At 46.7% G+C, this 25,134-nt stretch overlaps 1 protein-coding gene and 1 non-coding gene across 14 annotated transcripts in view; one reads left to right on the plus strand and one right to left on the minus strand.

Moving 5' to 3' along the window:
• The window catches only part of PTPRT (protein tyrosine phosphatase receptor type T), a 1,044,320-nt gene that overhangs the window by 70,511 nt on the left and 948,675 nt on the right, over positions 1 to 25,134 (minus strand). For all 13 annotated transcript variants that reach the window (XM_035705859.2, XM_049100205.1, XM_049100203.1 and 10 more), the window contains one exon: positions 14,478 to 14,565. In XM_035705859.2, the coding sequence (XP_035561752.2) occupies positions 14,478 to 14,565 (88 nt within the window). The remainder of the gene's footprint in view (positions 1 to 14,477; positions 14,566 to 25,134) is intronic.
• LOC112674338 (small nucleolar RNA SNORA43) lies at positions 22,524 to 22,644 on the plus strand. Its single transcript, XR_003145386.1, has one exon. It is a non-coding gene; the product is annotated as a small nucleolar RNA SNORA43 (small nucleolar RNA).

Genomic DNA, 25,134 nt, shown 5'->3' on the forward strand with positions numbered 1-25,134 from the left:
TGGTGGAAGGGGAGGTGGGCGGGGATGGGGGTGACTGGGTGACGGGCACTGAGGGGGGCACTTGATGGGATGAGCACTGGGTGTTATTCTATATGTTGGCAAATTGAACACCAATAAAAAATAAATTTACAAAAAAAAAAAACAAAAAACAAAAAACAAAGACTGAGGCAGCACTTTGCGGTTCACAGGTACATCAACTACTATTACCCAGAAGCCCCTGAGAACAGGGACATTAGTGCTTCACTCCCTGTTCCATCCTCTGTGCTTCCACATGTGGCAGGCACTCCACAAACCCTTAGTGAGTGTATGAATAAATCATCTCATTGGATGCTCACAGTGATCCTGTGAGACAATTAGTGTAGATCCCATTACAAATGAGGAGACTGAGGCTCACAAGGATTGCCTGGTCCCATGGTCCATGCATGCTAGAACTTGAAAGAGTGAGGTTCTCTTAACTCTGAGCTCAGATATTCCTGCTCCCAAAGAAGGGTCTAAGCAGGATACTGGGACCTGCTACAAGTATACACAGCAGTGGGGAATTAATGACAGAGAAGTGGCTAGCCGGTGATGGAAGAGCCGAGAAGCCGAAGAGAGGCTGTGCGGCAACTCAGAGATCAGCATTAGCAAGGAGACATGCCTCACTGGGAATGGCAGGGCAGAGGGCCGAGGCGAGGTTATCAGAGCTGGGTGCTGGCACCCCCCTTGGAAACTGGAGTCCGTAAGCCTCTCTGGTGGGAGCTGGAAAAAAAGAGTGGCCTCTCTCGCTGCTAAAACAGGACTTGGTGATTGGGACAGAGTGGGCTTCTTCCTTTCCCTGACTTCAAATCTCCCACCAGTGCACATCCTTGGCCAAAGCCAAACAGACACTAGCTGGCAAGAAAGTGAGAAATGGAATCTGCAGGTGTCAGTTCCCTGTGAGAAAAATTTGAACATGAGAAGGTAAGGAATAGGTCCAGGACTGGACAGGACACTACTTCATATCCATTAATACAATAATTCAAAAATTATTCATTGAGCAAGTGCCGGGCACTATGATAGACACAGAGATACACCGGATGCCACTTTTCTTACTCCTCATGGGCAAGGGTTGCAGGTGGGATGTCTAACTCATCCTTTTGGGTGGTAGGGGAGTGGGGCATGAAGTCAAGAGTTTGAAGTTCACTTTTCTGGAGTTCATGGCAGGTATGACTTTACATATATAATCTTACTCAATCAATTTATTCCTCAACATTGCTCTGCAGATTACCCCAATAATACAGTGATGATAGAGTATGTTTATTCTTCCCATTTTGCAGATGAACAGATGCCCAGAGAGGTTAAGCACATCCCCAATGTTATGCAGCCTCAAGTGGCAGAGCTGAGATTCTATCTCAGGTCTGTCTGAACCTGAACCCCCGCTCCATCCACACATGGTGCTGCCCCTGGACTTCTAGCATCCCATAGGCACTGCTTCTGGAGTCTGTGCAAATGGTTGGTCCCAGATCCTGCAGTATTCAGAAGTGGGACTTCCCAGGGGGGCCTCCACCCCGCTCCAGGAAGGAGTCAGACAAGGCCTAGCACCCAACTTCGAGCTGAGACTGTTAAGTAAGCCCTGTTACCAGCAGTTTCAAAAACTATGAGCCTTAAAAAAGTCAAAATGCACATTGTGCTTTCACTCATTGGTCTCCCTAATAACTTATTGATTCAAAAATCTCCTTTATTTATTGAGTTATGACTGCCCCGGGGGTCTATAGCACTGGAATCAGAGATTCTGGTTTAAAATGTTGAGAAGGAATTTTCTTTAACATAAAATGAAAGTTAAAATCTGGAAGCAAAAATGATTTTAAAAACCCAAAAGAAACAAACTTATTTAAGTTAAATATCCTTAATGATGAAAGCAGCCTCTACCCGCCAAATGATGGTGTTTGTTGGTATCGTGTCTTCATCCATTCATGAAGAACCTACTATGTGCAGGCTGGTTGAATGGCCTGAGGAAGTACTGTCAGTACATCATTTCTGTTTTGTTTTGTTTTTTAAGATTTTATTTTTATTTGAGAGACAGAGAGAGAGAGAGAGAGCAAGAGCAGTGGGCAGAGGGAGAAGCAGGCTCCCTGCTGAGTTGGCAGCCCTATGCAGGGCTTGATCCCAGGACCCTGGGATCATGACCTGAGCCGAAGGCAGACACTTAAATAACTGAGTCACCCAGGCGCCCCAGGAAGTACTGTCAAAATGATACTCATGCTTAAGGAATTTGTTGGTGTCGTGTGGGAGACAGACTGTACATGGAAGTCCAACTTCCAGATCTAGAAAGTGGAAAAAGGAGGGCTTTGTGAAGTAGTATGTGAATGAGGAATTTAAAAAATGAGGTAAGACTTGACTAGTAGACAGTGAGGAAGGGTCTTTCCATCAGAGGGAAGACAAGAGTGGAGGCAGTGCTCCAGAAAGAGCAAGCATGGTGGGGAGGTGGAAAACCATGTCCTGTCTTATGGACACAGTGTGAAAGAAGATTAGCCAACAGGAGAAGAGAGAGAGGGGCAGGCAGGGGTCAGGTTACAGAGGGTTCTCCTTTCCACATTAAGGCACTCAGATGCAAGTGTCCATGCTGGGCTCTGCAGGGCGTCCAAATATAGGATACCTCTATTTTCTGGGGCTGCGAAATGCTATTTTTATTATGCAGTGACCAATATTCATTCCCAGAGGGCTAACCTATGGCAAGTGGGATATACTGATGATGCAAGGTAGGGAGCTGAGGGTCAGATCTGGGTTCAGACCTTAGCCCTATCACTTAAGTCAATTGCTCTCTCTTAGCTTGGGTTGCTTAGGAAAGTGAACCAATAACATATAGCTCATGGAGTACTGGGGGGATTAAATGAGGAAACGCAGGCATGAAAAGTGTGAGGATGTTAAGAAAATGAAAAGACAAGCCACATACCGGGAGAAAATATTTGTAAGATACCAGATAAAGGACTTCTACTCACGCTATACAAAGAACTCTTAAATGCAACAAGACAACAACCCAATTAAGAAATGGGCAAAAGGGCAGCCCAGGTGGCTCAGTGGCTTAGTGCCTGCCTTCAGCCTGGGACATGATCCGGGAGTTCTGGGATCAAGTCCCACGTCAGGTTCCCTGCATGGAGCCTGCTTCTCCCTCTGCCTGTGTCTCTGCCTCTCTCTCCCTCTCTCTGTGTCGCTCATGAATAAATAAATAAAATCTTAATAAAAAAAAGAAATGGGCAAAAGATCTGCACAGACACCTCTGCTATAAAGGTACACAGATACCAGATAAATACATAAAAAATGCTCAACATCATATGTCAGCAGAGAATTTCAAATGAAAACAATAATGAGATATCTCTATATACCTAATAGAACAGCCCAAGTCTAGAACATTGACAACACCAAATGCTAGTGAGGATATAGAGCAACAGGACCTCTCAGTTTGTTGCTGGTGGGCATGCAAAATGGTGCTGCCACTTTGGGAGACAGTTTGGCAGTTTTTTTGAAAACCAACCATACTCTTATCTTATGATCCCAGCAATTGCTGTTTTTGGTATTTACCCAAATGAGTTGAAAACTTACATCCACACAAAAACCTGCACACAAATGTTTATAGCAGTTTTACTCATAGCTGCCAAAACTTAGAAGAAAAAAATCCAAGATGTCTTTCAATAGATGAATGGATAGACAAATCGGTATACCCATACAATGGAATACCATTCAGGGATTATTTAGAAATGAATGATCAAACCATGAAAAGACACAGAGGAAACATAGACACCTACTGCTAAGTGAAACAAGCCAGTGTGAAAAGGCTTCACACTGTGTGATTCCAGCTCTATGACATTCTGGTAGGGACACAGTAAATAATCAGTGGTTGCTGGGGACTTGGCGAGAGGATGAACAGCTGGATGGAACACGGGGGTGTTTCAGGTCAGTGACACTATTGTGTCACTGATACTATAATGGTGGATACGTGTCATTATACATTTTTCAAATCCCACCAAACTGCACAACACAAAGAGTAGATGCTAGTGTAAACTATGGACTTTAGCTAACTATAATGGATCGATACTGGTTCATTAATTCTAACAAACATAGCACACAAGGTGATAATAATTTGAGAATCTGAATGTGGGCGGGAAACAGGCATATGGGAACTCTCTCTGTACGTTCTGCTCACTTCTTCTGAAACCTTAGACTGCTCTAAAACAGAAAAACAAAAAAACAAAACAAAACAAAAAACAGTGCCTGGTATGCAGTAGGTACTTAATAAATGGTGGTTCTGGGCTGAATATGAGGCTGAGGGCTGAGATGCTTAGAAATGTGGTGTTCCCCCCCTGGCCCTTCTGTACCAGATGTAAATCCACGTGCTGCAGAGGCAAAGCTATGGTGTGTATTTTCGAAAGGGCGCAATTCAGCTGAAGGCCCACCAGAAAGGCACCGCATGGAGTAGCAGCGTCCTCATGGTTTATTTATTCCTTCTGGGAGATACTAATATTATTCTGTGTCCCCTTCTTCTTCTTCTAACTTTATATAATTAGAAGGATAAAAAATTGTGTTTATCCACAGGCGCATAGAGAAAGATGGGGCAGCGGGCGATGTGAAGGAGTTTATACAAGGTAATTTACAAGCAGCCCAGAACGTTCATTATGCTCTATCTACATTTCGCGAGCCTGAAAAACAGCTAATTTAGTACTCCCCGTTTGATATTCCAGACAAGGAGCCGGGAAGAGTCACACAGAGGAGAAGCAAACTCCTCCACGGTGAGGTGAGAAGAGGCTGGCCCCACCTGGCTCTCAGCTGAGGTGGGAGATGGGCAAGAAGGGGCCTGCGGGGAGGAGAAAGCTGGTGGCAGCCAGTGGAGGGGAGACATCACTGCAAAGACGCAGAGACCGGAACACAACTCTAGGGGAACAGAAACACCATCCCTCTGGAATCAATATGTTCCTCGTCATTTTAGGATAAAGACCAGCGGTATGCTGCTAAATGTTTAGCAAACAGCTCTCTGGAGGGAAAAAGAGGCCCTGATCGGTATAGTCTGCTGATTCCTGTGGTATAAATACTCCCACCATGACTAATTTCAAGCTACCAACATGGCATCAACTAGCTCACAAAATTCCTAAAAATTTAACAATCTGTTCTTGCAAGCTGGTATGAATCGGCTCAGGACACCACTAACAGGGAACAAAGCCCACAGCGCTTTGCATGATCTGATGGTTTGGGACCCACTACCCAGTCTAGCCTCATGCTCCCTTTCCCACATACTATATGCTGATAACTACACTTTTTTCAGTTGCTCAAATGCACAGTATCTGCTCTGACCCCAGGGCCTTTGCACATGTAAAAGAACACCCCCAACCCACCTCCACAAGTCTGGCAACATTCTCATTCTTCTCTGCTCGATGTTCCTTACTCAGGAAGTTTCCTATGATCTCTCTCCACCTAAGACTCTGAGAGATCCCTGTTCAGAACTCTTAGAACAACTGTATTTCTGTGGCTACCTGATTAACCTGTGGCTCCCTTTCACATTCTATTTAAGGAAGGGCACCTGTGACACCTTGGTGGCTCAAGGGTTGAGCATCTGCCTTTGATTCAGGGCGTGATCCCAGGATCCTGGGATCGAGTCCCGTATCAGGCTCCCCACAGGGAGCCTGCTTCTCCCTCTGCCTGTGTCTCTGCCTCTCTTTCTGTGTCTCTCATGAATAAATAAATAAAATCTTTTTTAAAAAATAAGGAAGGGAACCCTAGTCACCGAGCTCCTCTATAGTGTGTGGCACATAGCAGATACTCAATAATGATTTGTTTAATAAATGAATTCATATTTGTGTCTGAAAAGCTGAGAACCAGAAAGGGGCAAGACCCTTTGCTTAAGAGCCATACAGTTGATTCTAGGTAACCTGGCTTGTGACTCAAGGCTCTTTACCCAGAACTGGCAAGGTGTGCCTGGATCCTGTGCTCAAATACCCGCTTTCCACATAGCTGATCCCTTACCCCATCGGCAGATCCATTCTGTTCTGTCCTCAGATTCTGCTTTCTGCAGGAGAGACCAAGGGATCAAGTAGACTCTGGAGACAGGTGGGAAATGTGTCACACACTAACCACATCACCTGGGGAAAATTCCTTTCTTCCTCTGAGCCTCACTTTACCCAACTATAACATCAAAATCATATCTACCTTTGCAGACGGACTGCAAGGATTAAAAGAAGATATGAAAGCACCTGGTATGTTATAACAAATCAAACACAAGGATGTGAATTCAGTTGAATTATTATTCTAGATTAGTGGTTCTCAAAATGTAGTCCCTTAACCAATAGCGTCAGTGATGCCCGGGAGCTTGTTAGAAATAAAAATTCTTGAGTCCTAGCCCTAACCTGCTGAATCAGAAACTCCGGTGTGGGGCCCAGAAATACGTATTTTAACTAGCCCTCTAGGAGAAGCTGATGCACACTCGGGTTTGAGCGTGCAGATCAATGTTCAATTATGTAGCATTGGGATGCCCTTGTTATTCACTTCAATTTGTCTTGGGAAAGACCAAAAGGTCCTTCTAGAATTGAGCCTGAGACTAGACATCCACCTTATGTTAGGTGGTGAGGCAGAGGAATTTACTTGTGTGGAGTGTGTACGACGTTCCAGGTACTATTTTAGAGGGCTAACAGGTGCTATGCAATTTGATTGTCATAGTAACCCTGTGAGGTGTGTGTGTGTGTGTCTGTCTATCTATCTATCTATCTCATCATCATCATTATCACCCCATTTTATGGATGAAAAACTCAAGGCTCTAAGAAGTTTAACAACTCAGAAGATATAAGATTAAGGACTTTCTCATAGAGTGGTGGGATCCCTATTCCTCCTGGAACCCCAAGTCCCACTGCCCCCATGCTCCTTCTGTGCCAATTCCTACTCCAACACTGCTCATCCTGTGGTGTTCCCACTCCCACCCCAGAGGCGAGGGCTCTTTCCTTCTGTGTGCTATTCCAACCCTCCAGACAAACCACAACCTCTCCTCTCCTCCTTGCCCATCAAAGGTAACCCAGTGAATGAACGGGTCTCCTCCTTAATCCACTTAAGAAGAGAATCACTTGTGAGAGGTGGGGCTGGGGAGAGACTATCACTTGGATATATGATGTCCTTTCTTCCCGTCTTCTGGGCACTCAGGAGGGTAAAGAAAAGGTGCAATTTTTCAGAGAAAAGAGATTTGGCTCATTACAATGAACTGTGGAGCTGAAAAATCATTTCCTAGAAGGATTGGAAATGTTAATGCCATCATCTTGCACGAGTGGAGAGGGAAGAGGCATACAGCTCCATGGAGACTGCCTGGGTACCTCATTGAAGGTAAAGGTCTGCATATTCAATCTTGATTGAATTACCATTATCAAGGAAGAGGGTAGGACAGGGAAACAGCCTGGCAGTCCCTCCACCTCCTTGCTCTGGCCTTTCCATGCTGGCTGAGGATGGGTGGTTGGTTCCCCTCTGCAGGGACCTCCTTGGAGCCTTTGGTGGGGGGGGGTTGGGTAGAGGGGTTCAGCATGGAGGGGCAGAGCGCTGGGAGAAGGCAGAGGCACAGGGGACTGCCTGATGCATTTTCTGCTTCATCCTAAACAGGGCATCCAGCCCACACTCCACTGAGGGAATTTTCTGGAGAGAAGCAAGTTTTCTCATTTCAGGTTCCCTTGGAAGCAGGATCTGAGATAAGGATTTGAGCGCAAGTAGTTGGTATGGAAGGTGATCCCCAGAAGTGGGAAGGGAGATGGAAAGGGGATGAGAAAGGAAGGACTCTGGGAAGGGGTTTGTCATCAAGCCAGTTACCACCTCAGACAACTACGGCTTTGTCCTGCTGGAAGATCCAGCAGGCTTTTCTGCCACAGGGGAGATGGGCCAGGATGTTCACACACCCACTCTCCTCAGTCAACCCCTGAGGGCTGAAGGCTACTGTGGGGGATGGTTCAGGTCTCAGCAGGCTTGCTCTGTGGGCAGGGAGAGAGAGCTCCAGTGGCCAGAACAAGTCTTCTGATGAAGCAGGGTGCTGATGACTTCTGTACCAAGAGCTGTCTGTAGGACCCAGGCACGGGCCGCCCTCAGAGACCCCAAAGGAGAAGGGGGACAGAGAGTCAGGAGCACTGAACAAAGTGCCCACTTTGTCATCCTAGTTCCATCTCCCTAGGAATCAGCAGAGAAACTATTCTGAGAAAAGCTTCTGGGGATCCCTGGGTGGCGCAGCAGTTTGGCGCCTGCCTTTGGCCCGGGGCACGATCCTGGAGAACCTGGATCGAATCCCACGTCGGGCTCCCTGCATGGAGCCTGCTTCTCCCTCTGCCTATGTCTCTGCCTCTCTCTCTCTCTGTGTGACTATCATGAATAAATAAATAAAATCTTAAAAAAAAAAAAAGAAAAAGAAAAGCTTCTGTGTTTGTTTTGAACCTGAGTTCCTCCCTGGAATTGAGAATGGCCTCTCTGAAGAGCTCATTCCAGCTGGCCATTTGTTCTGAGGTCAGAGCCCTTAGCATGTCCTCCCCCAACAGCATGATGCATCTTGATGCAGAAGTATGCCTTGCCAGGAAGCACATGGCACCCTGGCAGCACGAGCCTGGAGCGCTGGTCATGAGTGTCCTGCAAACCTGCTATGTGACCCAGGCCAGGGACTCTACATCTCTGGATCATCATTCCTCACCTGTGAACTCAAAGAGGCTGGCCTAAGTCTCATCTGGGTTTAGAAGTCTCTACATGGATTTGGATTCAGTAGTCATCCATCCTTCATTCATCCTAATCTGTCCTTCGTACATTGAGACAGGAGAAACTGAGGACGGTCAAAGAGATGAAGTGACCTTGCTTAAAGGTCATGCACCCGGTCAAGGGAAGAACTGAGACTAGAACCTGGCTCCACCTGTCCCCCGGATCCGATATTCTAGTACAGCTGGGCCCAGTGGACTAGGTCTGTGGACTCCCTCGTCGTCTGGCTTCAGGTTGGGTTTAGCCAATGGAAAGCACCTGCAGGAACTGGACCAAGAGGATTCGACCAATGTCCTTATTTCCTCAGCTCTGCTTGCTGAGGTGACCGTGGGCTGACAGCGATGCCACTGAAGGCCACACCTCCTGTTAGGCCATCTCTCTTTCTGGGGGATCTTGGTAGCTTCTCTTTGGGGTAGTGAGCCTTGAGGACTGCACTATTCCTTGTCAGCTTCCTACACCAACCTAGCTCACCCCTTTAGACAAAAATCACTTGATTAAATTCTCTTCAAATCCCCCTTCTTGAGGGTCACATTTCCTGCTGGGACCCTGGCGGAGCTGATGACATTTGCAACCCCTGAGATCACTTCCTCTCCTCCCTATAACTTCTTCCCAGCCCCGGCAGCACAGAAGGCCCCCTCCAGATCATCCACGTGGGAATGCTGGGGTATTCTTGAAATTTCCCCTCCTCCCCAGTCTCTGCCCCAGAGCTGCTTGAAAGCAAAGAACTCTTTGTTCTGGATCTCCATTCACTTCCTTCCCTTTCACTTCCCTGTCCTCCCAGCCCTGCAAGCCCCACTGTCTCTGTTACCAAATTCTAAACAGCCTCATTTGGAAGAAAGGGCTGATTTAGCCAAGGTTTCTCCTTCATTGTTTCATTTGTAGGCAGTGCCCTCCCCTCCTCCTTCTCCTCTTTAATCTTTTCTGTCCTCCTGGCCTGGGCCTTTGTCCCTTGCACTCCAGCCTCCCAGAGCTCTGGGTTCCTTAAGATGCTAATCACACTTGGTTTTCTTCTGGTGCCAAGAATATTTCTATTTATCAAGCCGCAGCAGACTTTGCCTTGGGGAGGGACACATACAAGGGCAGTAACACTTTCCACTCCTCGGGGCAGTTTCTCTTTTTATTCCAGGACTCTGTCTTTGTTTGGTTCCTCGGTGTCTTTTAGGGCGTTTGAATGCACAGGTTGCCTGATCCTGGTCTCCTTTTGTAGTGGGTGTAGACCCAATCAGGCTGCAGTGTACTGCAGAATTACTGACCCTTAAGTTAGAAAGGAGATTCAGGTTTGTTTGAGCCTGTCAAGGTGGTATTACTAGGGGGTGCCTGGGTGGCTCAGTGGTCGAGCGTCTGCCTTTGGCTCAGGTTGTGATCCTGGGGTCTCCCCACAGGGAGCCTGCTTCTCCCCCTGCCTACGTCTCTGCCCCTCTCTGTGGGTCTCTCATGAATAAATAAAATCTTTTTTTTTTTTTTTAAATGTGGGGCAGCCCCGGTGGCTCAGTGGTTTAGCACCACCTTCAGCCCAGGGACTGATCCTGGAGACCCGGGATCGAGTCCCACGTTGGGCTCCCTGCATGGAGCCTGCTTCTCCCTCTGCCTGTGTCTCTGCCTTTCTCTCTCTCTCTCTCTCTCTCTCTCTCTCTCTGCATCTCTCATGAATAAATAAATAAAATCTTAAAAAAAATAAATGTGGTATCGTTAGTTGTTTGAATTCTCTCTACCTCCCTTGGGGGGGTTTCCCCAGAAGGAGATGCAAGATGAGGATCCCAATGCATGTGGTTTCTGCAGGAGAGAGGCAGTGAGGCGGCTGAGAGAAAGCAGCCCCTAGGGGAGGGGATTTTAAGCCAGTTCCTACAGTGGGAAAGCCAGTTCCTACTGTGGCCCAGTCCCTGTGGGAACCCTGGGAAAGGCATAGAACATGCCCTCAGTGGGATGATGAGGAGCTGGGCGATGCCACAGGCCAGAGAGACACTTCCTTTTGCACAGAGTGTCTTGCCCTGGCTTTGGAGCAAGTCCTCAGGCAAAGAGATGCAGACAGGGCAGCATGAGGGGGAAGCAAGCGAGGTGCCCAGGGCACCCACCTCCGCAAGGTGCTTGCTCTTGGCATCCTGCAGCTGAGCGTGGCATCTCCTTGAATTCTGCATGCTGGGTGCCTCGCCTGCTCACCCTAGTCCCAGCCTTGGATGCCAGGCCGCCTGCTGGTGTCACTGCACACCAGGTGGTGAGGCCACAGGGTGTGGGTGGGACAGGTGCCGGCAGCATCTTATGCACCCCTAGTGATGGAGTACATTCCCTTTCATTGTTTTCCCTTGCTACCCTTCTGAGACTCAGCTCTCACGGGGGACAGGAAGGTTTTCGTCTTGTCTGTCTCTGTGTCACGACTCTCGGCCCCCATTCAGGCTCAGGAGCATCTTGCTTCTGCAATGGTATATCATTGCTCCCTGTGTCATTATGTGCCGGTCTGCTTCCCTCCCTGCTCCCTGACTATTCTCTATTTTATCCGTGAAGCCAGAAGGGAGAGGCCCATGGCGGAAGCCCTTCGGGGTCTTACAGAGAGTCTGCTTTCCAACATTTAGTTCCTCTGTACTGAGCCCCAACCATATGCCAGGTTTGGGGACACAGAAGTACAGTCATCTGCCTGCTGTCACAAAACATCTATTCCAGTGATGAAAACAGTCAGCCAACAGTCATCCAAATGCCTCTCAAATCACAATGCTGATGAGGATTAAGGAGAAGATAGGTATTATGCCCAAAGGGTGAATAATGGGGTTTTGACCAAATTCGGAGGGTCAGAGGAATTCCCTGAGGACGTGGTGACCAAGAAGGATCTGAAGAATAAGTAGAATTTAGTAGAGCAAAGTGAGGCGGGAAGAGCACTTAGATAGAGTGAGCAGAATGTGCAAAGTCCCTGTGGTGTGAATGAGCACAGAAAGCTCAAGGGACTGAATAAAGACCAGTGTGGCTTAATGGGGGAAACCAGGATGGGGAGGACAGTATGAAATAGGAGTGGAGAGGTAGCTGAGGGCCTTTGCATAAGGAGTGCTTTGCTTCGATGTGGATGGAGCTGGAGGGTATTATGCTGAATGAAATAAGTCAATCCCAGAAGGACAAACATTATATGGTCTCATTCATTTGGGGAATATAAAAAAATAGTGACAGGGAATAAAGGGGAAAGGAGAAAAAATGAGTGGGAAATATCAGAAAGGGAGACAGAACATGAGAGACTCCTAACTCTGGGAAATGAACTAGGGGTGGTGGAAGGGGAGGTGGGCGGGGGGTGGGGGTGACTGGGTGACGGGCACTGAGGGGGGCATTTGACAGGATGAGCACTGGGTGTTATTCTATATGTTGGCAAATTGAACATCAATTAAAAAATAAATTTATATTAAAAAAAGAAATGAAAGAAAGCCATTTGAAAGGTTTTCAGTAGGAAAGTGACACGATCCAATTCCCATTCTGAGGCGGTCTCTCTGGCTTCTGTCAGAGATCAGATAGGTGGAAGCTGAGGGTCAGATTAGATGTGCAGCAGCAGGAAGAAGGCTGGGCAGGGTCCAGGTGAGAGCTGACAACAGCTCGGGCAAAGGTGCTGGCTGCCGAGGATGTGCAGAAATGTCTGGAAGATAGACGGGTGTGGCTTTTGCACGGATACCTGGCCCAGGCTGGATATCCTTATCTCTTGGGGAGGCAGGGTCTCTTCGCTGTGCTCTAGCCATTTATCTTTTTTCTTATCTGTGCAACCCCCTGGGAGGAAGACATTGTTGTACCCATTTTACAGAGACGACTAACGTTTGGCATGATCACCTAAGGTCTCACAGCCTAATTAGTGGCCCCTATCTAAACTCACAGTCTGAAAGGGGGGACGGACAAGTGGCCAGATATTGTAAGACATGGTATGCATGGTGCTCGAGCAGAGGATGGTCAGAATGAGCAGCCGCCTGCCCAGCTCCGTGGGAGCAGAGCCTGGCTCAGCAGAGGCCCACACGTCATGGGTCTTAATAACACACTTCCTGGGATCCCTGGGTGGCGCAGCGGTTTGGCGCCTGCCTTTGGCCCAGGGCGCGATCCTGGAGACCCAGGATCGAATCCCACGTCGGGCTTCCGGTGCATGGAGCCTGCTTCTCCCTCTGCCTGTGTCTCTGCCTCTCTCTCTCTGTGTGTGACTATCATAAATAAAAAAAAAAAAAAAAATAACACACTTCCTGATTGTTCGAGCATCTCCAACACTTCACTTGCAAGAAATCTTGCTGCCTGCATTACTCTCTTCCAAGAGACAAATTATAAATGTTTTTTGATTAGTTCTACCATTCATAGCCCATGCCTAAATCAGCACAGGAAACAGCTAAGCTAAAACTTCTGCCTCTTTCTTCCTTTGCAAGCTGCCTGTATCTTACGCTTTCTTCCTCCAATTTTTTTTCTTAGGCAATGTCTAGACAGTTAAACAAAACAAAACACTGAAGTGTGCTAGAAATAATTTGTTATTTGGGATCTTCCCCCCCCCCCCCACTCTGTTTTTGGCTAGATGGGGTAATCCTGAGAGCTGAGGCTAGAAATGCTCTGCGCACAATTGGTGAGATATCCAAAGGTCCAGGTGGAGTACACCATGGCAGACAAAAGCTGTTGTCAACTCTTGTTCTAATCAGACCATGCGCTCAACATTTTGTATGAGGTAACTTTGTCCTCTCTATATTTATGCTGCTTTGAAGGCTGTACATACCAATATTTGGCAGTGATAATACTGTGTGACCTATGTCTGGTATGCAGTCCCACTGTAGTATCTCTCACCCTCACAGTCTAGCACTGAAACTTATGCACAGTCACACACAAATGTTGGCACTACCCTTGTTCAGGCCTCACCATCCATCGCTGGGACCACTGCAGTAGCCTCCTGGCTAGTCCCTCTGCCTCCAGTCTCTCCCAATCTAATCTACCCTCCCAATCAGCTACCCTAGTGATCTTAAGATTTTATTTATTTATTTATGAGAGACACACAGAGAGAGGCAGAGACACAGGCAGAAGGAGAAGCAGGCTCCATGCAGGGAGCCCGACACTGGGACTCGATCCCGGGTCTTCAGGATCAGGCCTTGGGCTGACGGGCAGTGCTAAACTGCTGAGTCACCTGGGCTGCTCCCTAGTGATCTTTTCAAAATGGACATCAGATCATGTGCATCTCCCCACCAACCCAGCTCATTTCATGTCTGCAGATGGGGATTCAGTGATTTCTGATTAAAATAAGATGTTATTATATATCTGTACTGCTCATCAGTGACCACAAGAAACTAATTCTACGGCTAAGAGTAATGCTGCCAAGCACTGTGCAAAGGGCTACATACCTTTATAAAATGGCCCTGTCTTTATATCTCTTTGAAGGGAAGAAACTGGAACTTTCCCAGGGCCCCACAGCTGGGATAGAAGCTCAGGTGGTCTGACTCCATAGAACTCTTAACTGCTCCGCAACACTGCCTTCATCAAACCATGTATCAGGGGTTATTATAGGAATGTTAAAGCTGTTCTTGAGAAAAAGGCAATGACCTTGCATGCTTCCCCTACCTCTGACAAAACATGCTTTCCTCCTGCAGGTCTGGTGCCACCAAGTGTCTTGGCCCATGCATGTCCTGCGTGGTGACACTCACCTTACAACACCTGCCCCCCTTGCAGTGGGGCCAGCAGCAGTCATGATGCCTTAAACCCACAATGCCTTAAACCCCTCTTGTGTCACCAGAATAGCCTTGGGCTCCTCTGAACCCTGAACTGGTTGCTCCCCAAACCCTCAGGGCTCTTACAGGATATGATATTTCCATATCGATTCTTATTGCGGTTTTCGTCCTCTTTGGCTGTGTCCCACGAAGCTGTCTGCCCTTCTGGTAAGGCCTAAAAAGGAAGGATAGAGTGGTTAGAATGGCCTGAGATAGGGGCTTTATCCATGTGCCAGGGGGAAATCAGATCCACTGGGATGGTTAACTCAGTGTAAAGGACTCTGTGTACTTGGATGTAGCCTAGGGAGAAATAGACGTGGCCCCTCCATGGACTTATTCGTTCACTGACTCAAATGTTATTGATTCCTTCTGTGTGTCATAAGCTCAAATCTGGCCCTGTGGCAGAGTCATTTGCTTACTAACTCATTTATTCAACTGACAGATATTTATTGAGTCCCTAATATGTATTTGGCACTTTTGTAGGTACTTGGGATATAGAGAAATAGACAAAGTCCCCTTTGAGCTTCCAGTCAACTGGGTGATTCCACAAGTCAAAGAGCAAATGTATATAATTTCAGATTTTGGAAAGTGCTATGAAGAAAATTAAGCAGAGAGAATGGATAGTGATGCAGGACAAGAATTTTTTCAGATTATACAGTCTTGTAGGGCTTCTCTGAGAGAGTAACAGTTAACTAACTCCTATTGATGTGAAAAAGTTGGGCCAAAAGCAGGACGTGCTTTCCAGGCAGAGGGAACAGCTGGCGCAAAAGTGGTAACCAATGACCGTATTCAAGGGTGAGGCAGGGAGAGTAGTGGTGGGAGCATCTGGACTGGCTATCTAAGGCACTGTGGTCATGGGTAAGGAGTTGGATATTATTCTAAGTGAGATGGGAAGCCACTGGAGGGTCTTGAGCAGTGCAGCTGGCTGAACTGATTTATGTTTTACAAAATACATTCTGGCTCATGTATGGGCTATAGGCTCTAGGAGGCCTGGCAGGGAAGTCAGGAGATCAGTTAGGAACTTGTTGCACTATCCCAGGTAAGAGATGACGGTACCTTGGACCCTTTACCAGGATGGTGGCAGCAGATGTAGTGAGAATTGATTATTTTCAGGATGTTTGGTTGAATATTGTAGATTTGGGTTCCCCCAGAAGCATACTTGGAAACAAGGATTTGAATATGAGTCTTCTTTGGGAGGCAGCCCTAAGGAGTATGGAGGGGAAGAGTGGGGGAAGTGACACAATCGAGGGAAGGAAGTCAGTACAGGGTACCTCAGTGAGTAAGTCACCACAGTATATACCTGGGTTTTAATCTCACGGACCTGTTTCATGTTGGGGTATTTACCCACTAATTCCCATCAACTATTGATTGATTGATTGACTTAGGAAATCCTTTAGCACCTCTGCCATGCTCTGCAGGTAAGGTGCATATTCTTTAAGAAAGTCCTTGGGCAAAAATCCACAGGTGCTTCCAGAGTGTGGGCATTGGGTAAGCATGCGTGGGAATGCCGAGTATAGAGGGGACACAGGCAGGCCACCACATCTATTGTAAGTATGGACTATGATGGGAAAGAGACATGAAGGCTGATTTCTAGACTGTTAGCTTGAAGAGCTGAGTGGAGAGCTGTGGCATTTGCGAAGATGGAGAAGAAGTACATGGGGAGAAAGAACTGGGCAGGAATGAAGTGTTGTGTTTTGGGTCCATTAAGTGCTTAGAAGAACACCTGAGTGCTTGCTGAGTGCAGTGTACAGCTTGACACATTCCACCCAGTAACAACAGCATCAGCAGCCATATTTGAGATGACTATTTGACATCCAAGCTGAGATGCTGAATAAGAGGTTGGACATAGAAGTTCACAGTCAGAGCTGGGGGAGAGAAGGGCTGAGAGTCATCAACCCAGGAGGAGACAGACAAGTCAACAGCCATGTGGAATGATCAACAGTTATGAGCCAAGTGTTATAGAAATGGGAGGGTACAGAGAAGGAAGATGGGCACTTAAGTGAGCAGGAACAGCTGTAGGAAAGCTGCAGAAGCATGAAGGTTGGGCTGTGTTTGGATTCATGCTTCCACCCTGTACTCAGCAGAGTGGGCTCATAGGCCCCCGCACTGCTTCTGAGGCTGGGTTTGCAATACTTTCCATCTATACAGCTCGATGTCTATGGTGCAGGGAAAAGGAGCATCCACTCACCTTATTACACTGGCCTGCCTTTGCCCATCCATCCCTTTCTAGGTTCAGCCTAAACAAGCAGTCTGTAAGCCCAGTGGTCACAAGTGCCACCAGTCAGTGGGCTGTGTTTTATAGGCAGGCAGGACCGCTGTCTACTAAAAGCCCAGCTCATGCACAGTATCCCTTCTTTTTTGCTTCCAATCTCCCCTGTGTTAAACCAACATGGGTGTGTCTTCTAGAGAAGAGGTTGGCAAACTTTCTGAGATGGGTCAGAGAGTGGGCAGCATGGGCTTTGGAGAGGCAGCATAGGCCGTGTACTCCATGCCGTAACCACTCATACTCTATGGTTGTAGAGTGACTGCACTCACAAACAAAATGCGAGCCAGTGGGCATAGCTACATTCTGATAAGACCTCACGAAAATAGGTGTTGGGTTGGATTTAGCCTGTGGCTGTACCTTGCCAACCTTTTTTCTAGAAGCATGACCATGATCCTCAACTATGCAGTGTTTGGGTAGGTTGAACTTAGTGCTCATTCTGCTATCTAGTCATTCTAGATCGAATGGAGATGGGGTAGGAGGCCCTTGCCTGGGCTGCCTGGCTAAGCTGTGTTCTCCCACTTAGTTTTCCCCAGAGTTTCAGACTGGGGTACTAGAATGTCTTCCCAGCTATTGATTGATCAGAATTTTTATCTTTGTGTGTCACAAACCCTTAAGCATCCCAGAGGAAAGCTAAGCAAGTGCTACTCTCTAGCACCAATCCCTGCCCTAAATCTGAGTGTGACAAAAGCATGGAGACAAGAAAGTGCTCACTTTACAAATGGAGGACCTGTCTCCTCTTCCTCATCCTCTTCTTCCTCTTTACAAATGACCATCACCCTTCATCCACCTTGTCACCATCTTAGGACATCTCTAGACTGCAGATGGTTCTTGCTTTTGCATGTAACTCTAAGCACTCAGATTCCAGCCCTGGGCCTCATTGTCCTGCTCCATCCTGGTGGCACCAGCTGTTTCAGACAATTTGTCAGGCCCATGGTGGGCTGTGCTTGTCTCACTGGTAATGCTGGACTTCTCAAGGTTTAAGCTGATATTCTAGGGGCGGATTTTCTACCCGAAACCTTGTGTGATAAAAGCCAACTGTTCATTCACTTACATCCACCTCAAAATGGTAAGAAGGCAAGAATAGGACACTCTAAATATTCTCACAATTATTTGGGTGGGGGAAGAATCTGCTGTGTACCTACCATGTACTAGGGTTTAGGTTACAGTCCGCTGGAGCTTTTGTTAAGGCTGTACATTAGAATCATCTGGGGAAACTTTAAAACTCCCAAAGCCACAGCCCTATTAAATTCAGTCAGACCCTTAGGGGATGGGACACAGGCATCAGCAGTGTTTAAACTCCCTGGGTGATTCTAATATACAGCCACAGTTCTTGCAAATAGTGAATTTACCTGGAGAAACACTTTCCCAGGAGTCTCCTCACTGGTTTCTCTTGCTTTGGTTTTGTCCCCTCCAATCCATTCTCCACTGTAATCAGAGAGATCTTTCGAAAATGTGAATAGGACCCAGTTACTCCCCTTGGCATTATCTTCAGGATAAATTCCAGAGTCTTTGATACCAGGTCCCTAATGACTTCACCCCACACAACCCTCCAGCTTCATTTCTTGCCTTTATATTATTAGTCCAAAGATAAGGATCTAAATGCAAGGCCACAGACAAATTCAGGTGTTTCAAACTTCTGAGACTGACTTTATACATGCTGTTCCCTCTGCCTGTGAAGAGAAGAAAAGAAATTCTCTTCTACCTGGTAAACTCCTACCTATCCTTCAAAACCCAGCTCAAGGGCAGCCCAGGTGGCTCAGCAGTTTAGCACCGCCTTTGGCCTGGGGTGTGATCCTGGAGACCCAGGATCGAGTCCCATGTCGGGCTCCCTGCATGGAGCCTGCTTCTCCCTCTGCCTGTGTCTCTGCCTCTCTCTGTGTGTCTCTCATGAATAAATAAATAAAACCTTAAAAAAAATTAACGATCTCAGGGCACCTGGGTAGCTCAGAGGTTGAGCATCTGTCTTTGTCTCAGGTCGGGATCGGGATTGCATCCAGCATCAGGCTCTTTGCATGGAGCCTGCTTCTCCCTCTGCCTGTGTCTCTTCCTCTCTTTCTGTATCTCTCTGTGTCTCTCATGAATAAATAAATAACATCTTTAAAAAACAAAACAAAACAAAACCCAGCTCAAGCATCTTTCATTTTGTGAAACCTTCTCTGCTAACCCTCCCACCACCCCACTTCATCCCCAGTTAGTCAGTCATTTCTATTATTAGATGGACTACTTTATATCTAATAATTTGAAAGTCTGGTCTTCCAACTTGATGATGGGCTACTCCAGGAAAAGGGCAGCACCTTGTTCATGTCTGTATCTCTAGAGCTCAATACTGGCCTGTACTTCATAGGTACCCGAATCCCCTCTGGAATAAATGAATGGATTGGACAGATGGTTGAAAATACTAGTGGGTGGGATCCCTGGGTGGCGCAGCGGTTTAGCGCCTGCCTTTGGCCCGGGGCGTGATCCTGGAGACCCGGGATCGAATCCCACGTCGGGCTCCCGGTGCATGGAGCCTGCTTCTCCCTCTGCCTGTGTCTCTACCTCTCTCTCTCTCTCTCTCTCTCTCTGTGTGTGTGACTATCACAAATAAATAAAAATTAAAAAAAAAAAAAAAAAAAAAAAAAGAAAAGAAAATACTAGTGGGTGAGGTGGCTTCTGTGCATTCTCTGGAATCTCAGAGGTATAAGAGACTTTGAAAATTATCTGGTTGTGTTCCCTCCCACAGTGGCCTTCTAGGCAGTGGATAAACTGGTCCATGGCACCTGCTACTTAGAGACCCTCAGTGACAGAGAGCCCACAACCTCCTAATGCTTCCTGTCTCACTGATGGACAGTTTGGGCAGTATTTTGTTTCCTCTGTCTCTATGTACTTTGTCTTTGCCCTGCTCCATGGGGGCCCCACAGAATTAGCATGCATCTTCTGTGCTGTGACGCTGCAGAGATTTGATGAAGATCCCTGTCCACTCCTGGAGTCCTTAAATGGCAAATGTGGGGGTCTTCTCAACATCTAAGCCATGCCTTTCAGGATGCACCAGCATGCAGGTATCCTTTGAAAAATCCTAAAGCTAAACAAAGCAGTTGTGATAAGTGGCCTTTCTCTGGGAAACCATGTGGGCCCCTGCCACAGCCCTGGGAGCCTCTGCGTCCCTTGGTGGGGCTGGGGGAGAAGGTGTGAGCCTTGGGGCTGTGATGCTGTTGACCAAGTTGGAGGAGACAAGGCCCAAGAGAGCTACCCAGGAGTGAGAAGTAATGACCCCCAACTGGCCAACTTTGATCACATATCCATTTCCCTTTTGAGGGAGCTGGGATCTAATAGGGGATAATCTCTTGAAGGGAAAAAAAAAATACGAGGAGGTAAAAGTATGAAAGGGAGACTCATCTCCATCTTCAAAGTGAGCCAGCCGAGGGGCATTATTTTTACATTAGCGGCTAGTTACAGTAGATTGACCAGGGAATGGCGGCGGTCATTAGGAGCTAATCACATTCTTTTCAAACCAAAATTGCCATCTCATTATATTCATCCATTATCAATCTCCGCTTTCCTCTTCTCATTCTCTTCTCCTGAGAGCACGAGCTCTATTTTTACACTCTTCTCTGAGTGTGGAAATGTTTGCTACTCTTGAACAGTGTTGCTTTTCTAAGGCAATCATTTGGGGATGTCCTAAAGGATGCATTTGGGAACGTCCTCATCCCTGGAGGTCTGAGCTGTGATATTCATAGAATCCTCAAAAGTCAGACCTGCAAGGATCTTTTGAGAAAACCACTGCCTCACTTTAGAGATTGGCAAAGTGAGGTCTAGAAACAGGAAATCACTTGCCTGAGAATACAAATTGAGTGAATCCCTCCACTCCTCCTCCTCCCTTCCATCCTTGCTCTCTCCCTCCCTTTCATGGCAACCATCTGGGGTGCTAGGCACTGTGTTAGGTCCTAGAAATAATAGCAATGGATGTGGCACATAACATCTTGTGAACTTTGTTCTAGTTGTGGGAAGGTGCAGATAATAAATAAACAGACAAGATAATTACTGTTTATAAACCAGTATATATCATTGCTGTAAAGGCAATAAATAAGGCGCTGGCATAGACAATGCCTGGGAACAAGGGACTGCTTTAGATAGAGTGGATTGCACAGAACCTTTTGAAAAGGTGACATCTGAGGAGGAAAGAAGCTGGCCCCTGACTTCCAGCAGCTGGCCTGGCCTTAATGTTTTACCGTTGAACACGAACAATTTCACAGAATGCCAACACTGGTCTAGGCTACTCTGAGACCAGGATGGGGCGAGCAAAAACGGGATCACTGCATAGTCCTAACTAAACACAGAAATCTTACCACTTCCTAACAATGTCCACTTCCAGAACAAAGCCCCAAATCATCCAATGCAGCTCACAGCCTAGGAGTCCTTTCTCACATCCTCTTCCTGACATGGCCTGCAGTATTTTAACCCAGCTTTAACTCCAGGCATGTTCCTACTTGTCTCTCGTTGACATATTCAGGTTGAACACTAAATGATGAGCAGAAGCCAGCCATGGCAAGGGCTGGGGGGAAGAATATTCCAGAATATCCCTTCCAAGAGCTGAGGGAAAAGCAAGTGAGGCCCTGAGGTGGAATGAGCTTGGTGTGGTCTGGAGCTTGAAGGGGGGGGCTCTCTGGGTCTGGGGTCAAGAGAATAAGAGCGAGTGACACATAATGTGGACGGAGAGGGTGCAGTGCACAATGGGAGTTGGCGAATCACCACCAAGAATATGAATTTTATTCTGCATCAATGAAAATGCTTTGGACGTGTTTTAAGATGAGGAGGCTGAGCCAGTACTAGCAGCATGATAAGTGGCTAAGAGCTCTCCCTGAACCCTGAGAGTTCTCTGGTGAACCCTCCTTTCATCCTTGCTGATAGACTTCCTAGACTTTAGGATAAGATCTGGTATCTACTCCAGACTAACCCTCCCTGTGGCTGCAACCCACTCACTCACCCATCCAGCCTTGCTCTTAGCCGTGGAGCTCAGAAAGCCGGACATTCCATGTACCTAGAGAGACCCTGTTGGAGGTCATGGCTTTTTAGGCCCTGCTGTGCTAAGTCAGTCCATAGGATGGTACGACCTACCTCAGTTTCCCCACTTACTACTTTAGTTCTCTGCTCTCACCAAGGATTGCCCCGATGACTGGCTGGTTCCTTCTACCTGTAGCTTTGGCCCTCCTGAGACAGGAGGGTCCTTTCTGAAACTTGCCATTCTTCTTTGGACACTCTTCTGTGTAAATAAGCCTCCTTCAGTTATGCCCAAATTTTGAAACTTCAGAGCACTTCAGAGCACAACTTCACCTCCAATCCAAGGCTGAGAGCATCGTGGTCCATTTCATTTATCCATTCACCCACTATCTTCAGCAGACTCTGTCAGTTATGATGCCCCTCTTACTCCCTGTGGTTTGACTATATCCTTGGAGATAATTGGATAGGATGTGCCCTGGGGTGCAGCAAAACCAGGCCCACGGTATGCTGACCAGGCAGTTCCTGGCTGCCACCTCAGGGCACAGCCAAGGGCTTACTTCCTCCCAGCACAGTCCAGCCTGCCAGGACTTCCTTGCATCCTTGCACACCACTGCAATCCCTTGGTGCAGGAAGACTCCAGAGAGTCTTCACCAAGGAGGTACCATTTCCACTGGGTCCTTCATTCATTTATCTTGTCAAGAATACCTCTTGCCCACCAACTGTGCACCGGAGTCAGGGAAAAGGCAGAGCTTTGCAAAAGGCAGACAGCCTAGAGTTAATATTTCATCACTAAGTCTCAATGAACTTTCCTGAAAATTAAGTCAATAATACACCCTTCACAGCCCTGCCATGTTTCTGAGCCTGGCCTCCAGGCTGGGTGGGTGGGAATGGGTGCCCTGTAGATGTCGCTGCTCTGCTGCACCTGCGAAGTGGAGGCAAAGAGGAAGTGGCTATTTCTAGGCTCAGTGCTCAGTATAGTGAGCGCTAAGAATGGTTTATAGCCTATCACGCTTTAAAAAAAAAACCCAAACAATCCAAGATCCTTCAGGTTAGAGGTAAGGGAAGGTTTAACTATACGGGACAACACGGGGAATTTTTTGCTGATTGGTGTTTACATGATTCTGTGCATTTGTTAAAACTTATGGAACTGTATACCCCTACCTCCCCCACCCAAAATGGATTTTATAGCATGTACATTTAAAAAATGAAAAATGATGGGCATTAAGGAAGGCACAAGATGGGATGAGCACTGGGTGTTATATGCAACTGATGAATTACTGAAAACTACATCTGAAACTGATGATGTACTATACTATATGTTGGTAAGTTATTTTTTTTGGCAAATTAAATTTAAATAAAAACAAACAAAAAAACTGAAACACAAATGCACCCTATGGAGTTTTGTGATGATTAGTGACTACCCCAGGTAACTGTCATGGGTTCCTCATACCATGCCTGGTACATAGGTGTCTGGAGGCTCTTCTGTCCCAGTCTTGACTAAGGATGTGCTCTCAAGTGCCCATGGCTTACTTCAAGAATTCACTCTCTGCCTCCCTTTGATCACAAACATCCAGTTTATTGTCATAAGACCAAAGATGGGGGGTTCCTTACAACATCCATCCTGGTTTGCCTTGGACCAAAGGACTTCCCGGGCTATATAGGATTTTCATTTTAAAACTGAGACCATCCTAGATAAACCATAACAAATTGTTCACCATAGAAACAGGTAAGACCAAGCATTCAAGAAGTGCAATGGAATTTTGTGAGCTATTGGAAGCCTAATGTCTGGTCTCAACGGAGGTCCATGAGTTCAGTAAACACCCACATTTACTGAAGTCCATGGCTAGCTGATGGATGGCAAGGGTCCCCATGGATGGCCGCACTGGTTGCGCACAATGCAAGAGCATCAAGTCTGAGGGAGCATCAGACATCTGGTAGGTATGATAGATTTCTGTATATATTATGAACAAGTATCTTGAGACAAGTGTACTTCTTGCTGTTTCACCTTAAGGAGCTATGTGAGTTAGTGGTGGCCCTGGCAGAGGCCAAGCTTGCAATGAACGCCTCTTTCTGTTCTGAAAAGCACATGCCTTAGGGATTATAAATGTGGATAGAGAAGGCAGGAGAGGATGACTAATGACATCTACTCAGAGTGGCATCAGGAGAGCAAATATTATTGCGACCATGTCACTAAATAGACTGTAATTTATGAGTTCTTCTGGGGAAGCTGAGTAGAAAATCAGATGGCAGTGAGATGGGGGTATTTGTCTGTGACAGGAACTCTGATCAAGGTGGAATAGTTGAGTGCGTGTCTGTGTGTAGAGTCACAGAGCACCATTTAAAAATCCCCATGAAAAGCTACTAGGTCTCTTTTAAAGACACATTTTAGGATGGCAGTTCTCAAACGTTGGTAGCAATTCAAATTTCCTAGAGAACTTGGTCAAATGCAGAGGCCTGGGCCCTGTCCTGTGTCAATGAGCCTGCATCTTAATGTTCTTTACTGACTCTCCAGGTGATTCTGACACATGTCACGTTTGAGAACCACTGCCTTAGGCAGGATGGTAAATGGAAACAGCAGATTCCTGGGAAAGAGTCAACTTAAATTTTAAGGCAGATACTCGTTGCCACTACAGAGACAGTGATTTGAGAGTCTTACTACATTGGTGCCTTTCTTTAAGAAATGCTGCTTTTTAGGGATAGAACTATTCTTAACCACAAAGATTTTTGCCAGGACTTTGTAATTCGATTAATATTTACTATTTATATACTATTCTGCAGATGCTTCAGAGAAGAAAGAGGAGTAAGACCTGGCCTCTACCTTCATGAAGTCTACTGTCTACTGGGGAAACTCAGACTAGGAAACCTCTTTTCCTCCCAGCACTGAGCTCATGATCTGGGGAATCTCTGTGTCCTATTCTAGGCTACTGACTGGTGGTCCATACACTGTCACCGTCTTCATGCATGAGCTCCTGGGTGGCTGTCTCTGGGCCAACAGCTCTTTCTTGAAACAAAGTCAGCCAGGGTTAAGGAAGGGCTCTTAAAAGCCATGATTGTTGCCTTGTTGATTTTGTCAGGAAAATGGGGCAAAGGGCATAGAATTCCTCTTTATCTCCCTAACTGGTTTCATTTTTATTTCTCTCTTCATAGGCACCTTTGTTTCTCTTCTAAGAACTAGTTTGCAACATTTCAATTCTTTCATGTTTCCAAGGCCCTGCATGCATGGTTACCTCTGCCATACATGCTACTGCCTCCATCCAGCCTTCTTCCACTTTACTTCAACTCAGTGTCTCATCTTTTGTGAAGATTCTGATTGATCTTGGCAGTAATAACTGACAAAAAGCAAAAATAAACAACACCTCCACTCCCACCCACATTCATCCTGGGCTGCCCTTACCCACGTGCTGCAAAGCATTTTAATTAGAGTTTCTTATGTAAGTACATGGTGTAGTAAGACCATCTTCCTTTAAAGTAGGGTCTTCATTTCCTTTGTTGGGGCTTTCT

Source organism: Canis lupus, chromosome 24 (genome assembly GCF_003254725.2).
Source record: "Canis lupus dingo isolate Sandy chromosome 24, ASM325472v2, whole genome shotgun sequence".
NCBI classification, from domain to species: Eukaryota; Metazoa; Chordata; class Mammalia; order Carnivora; family Canidae; genus Canis; species Canis lupus.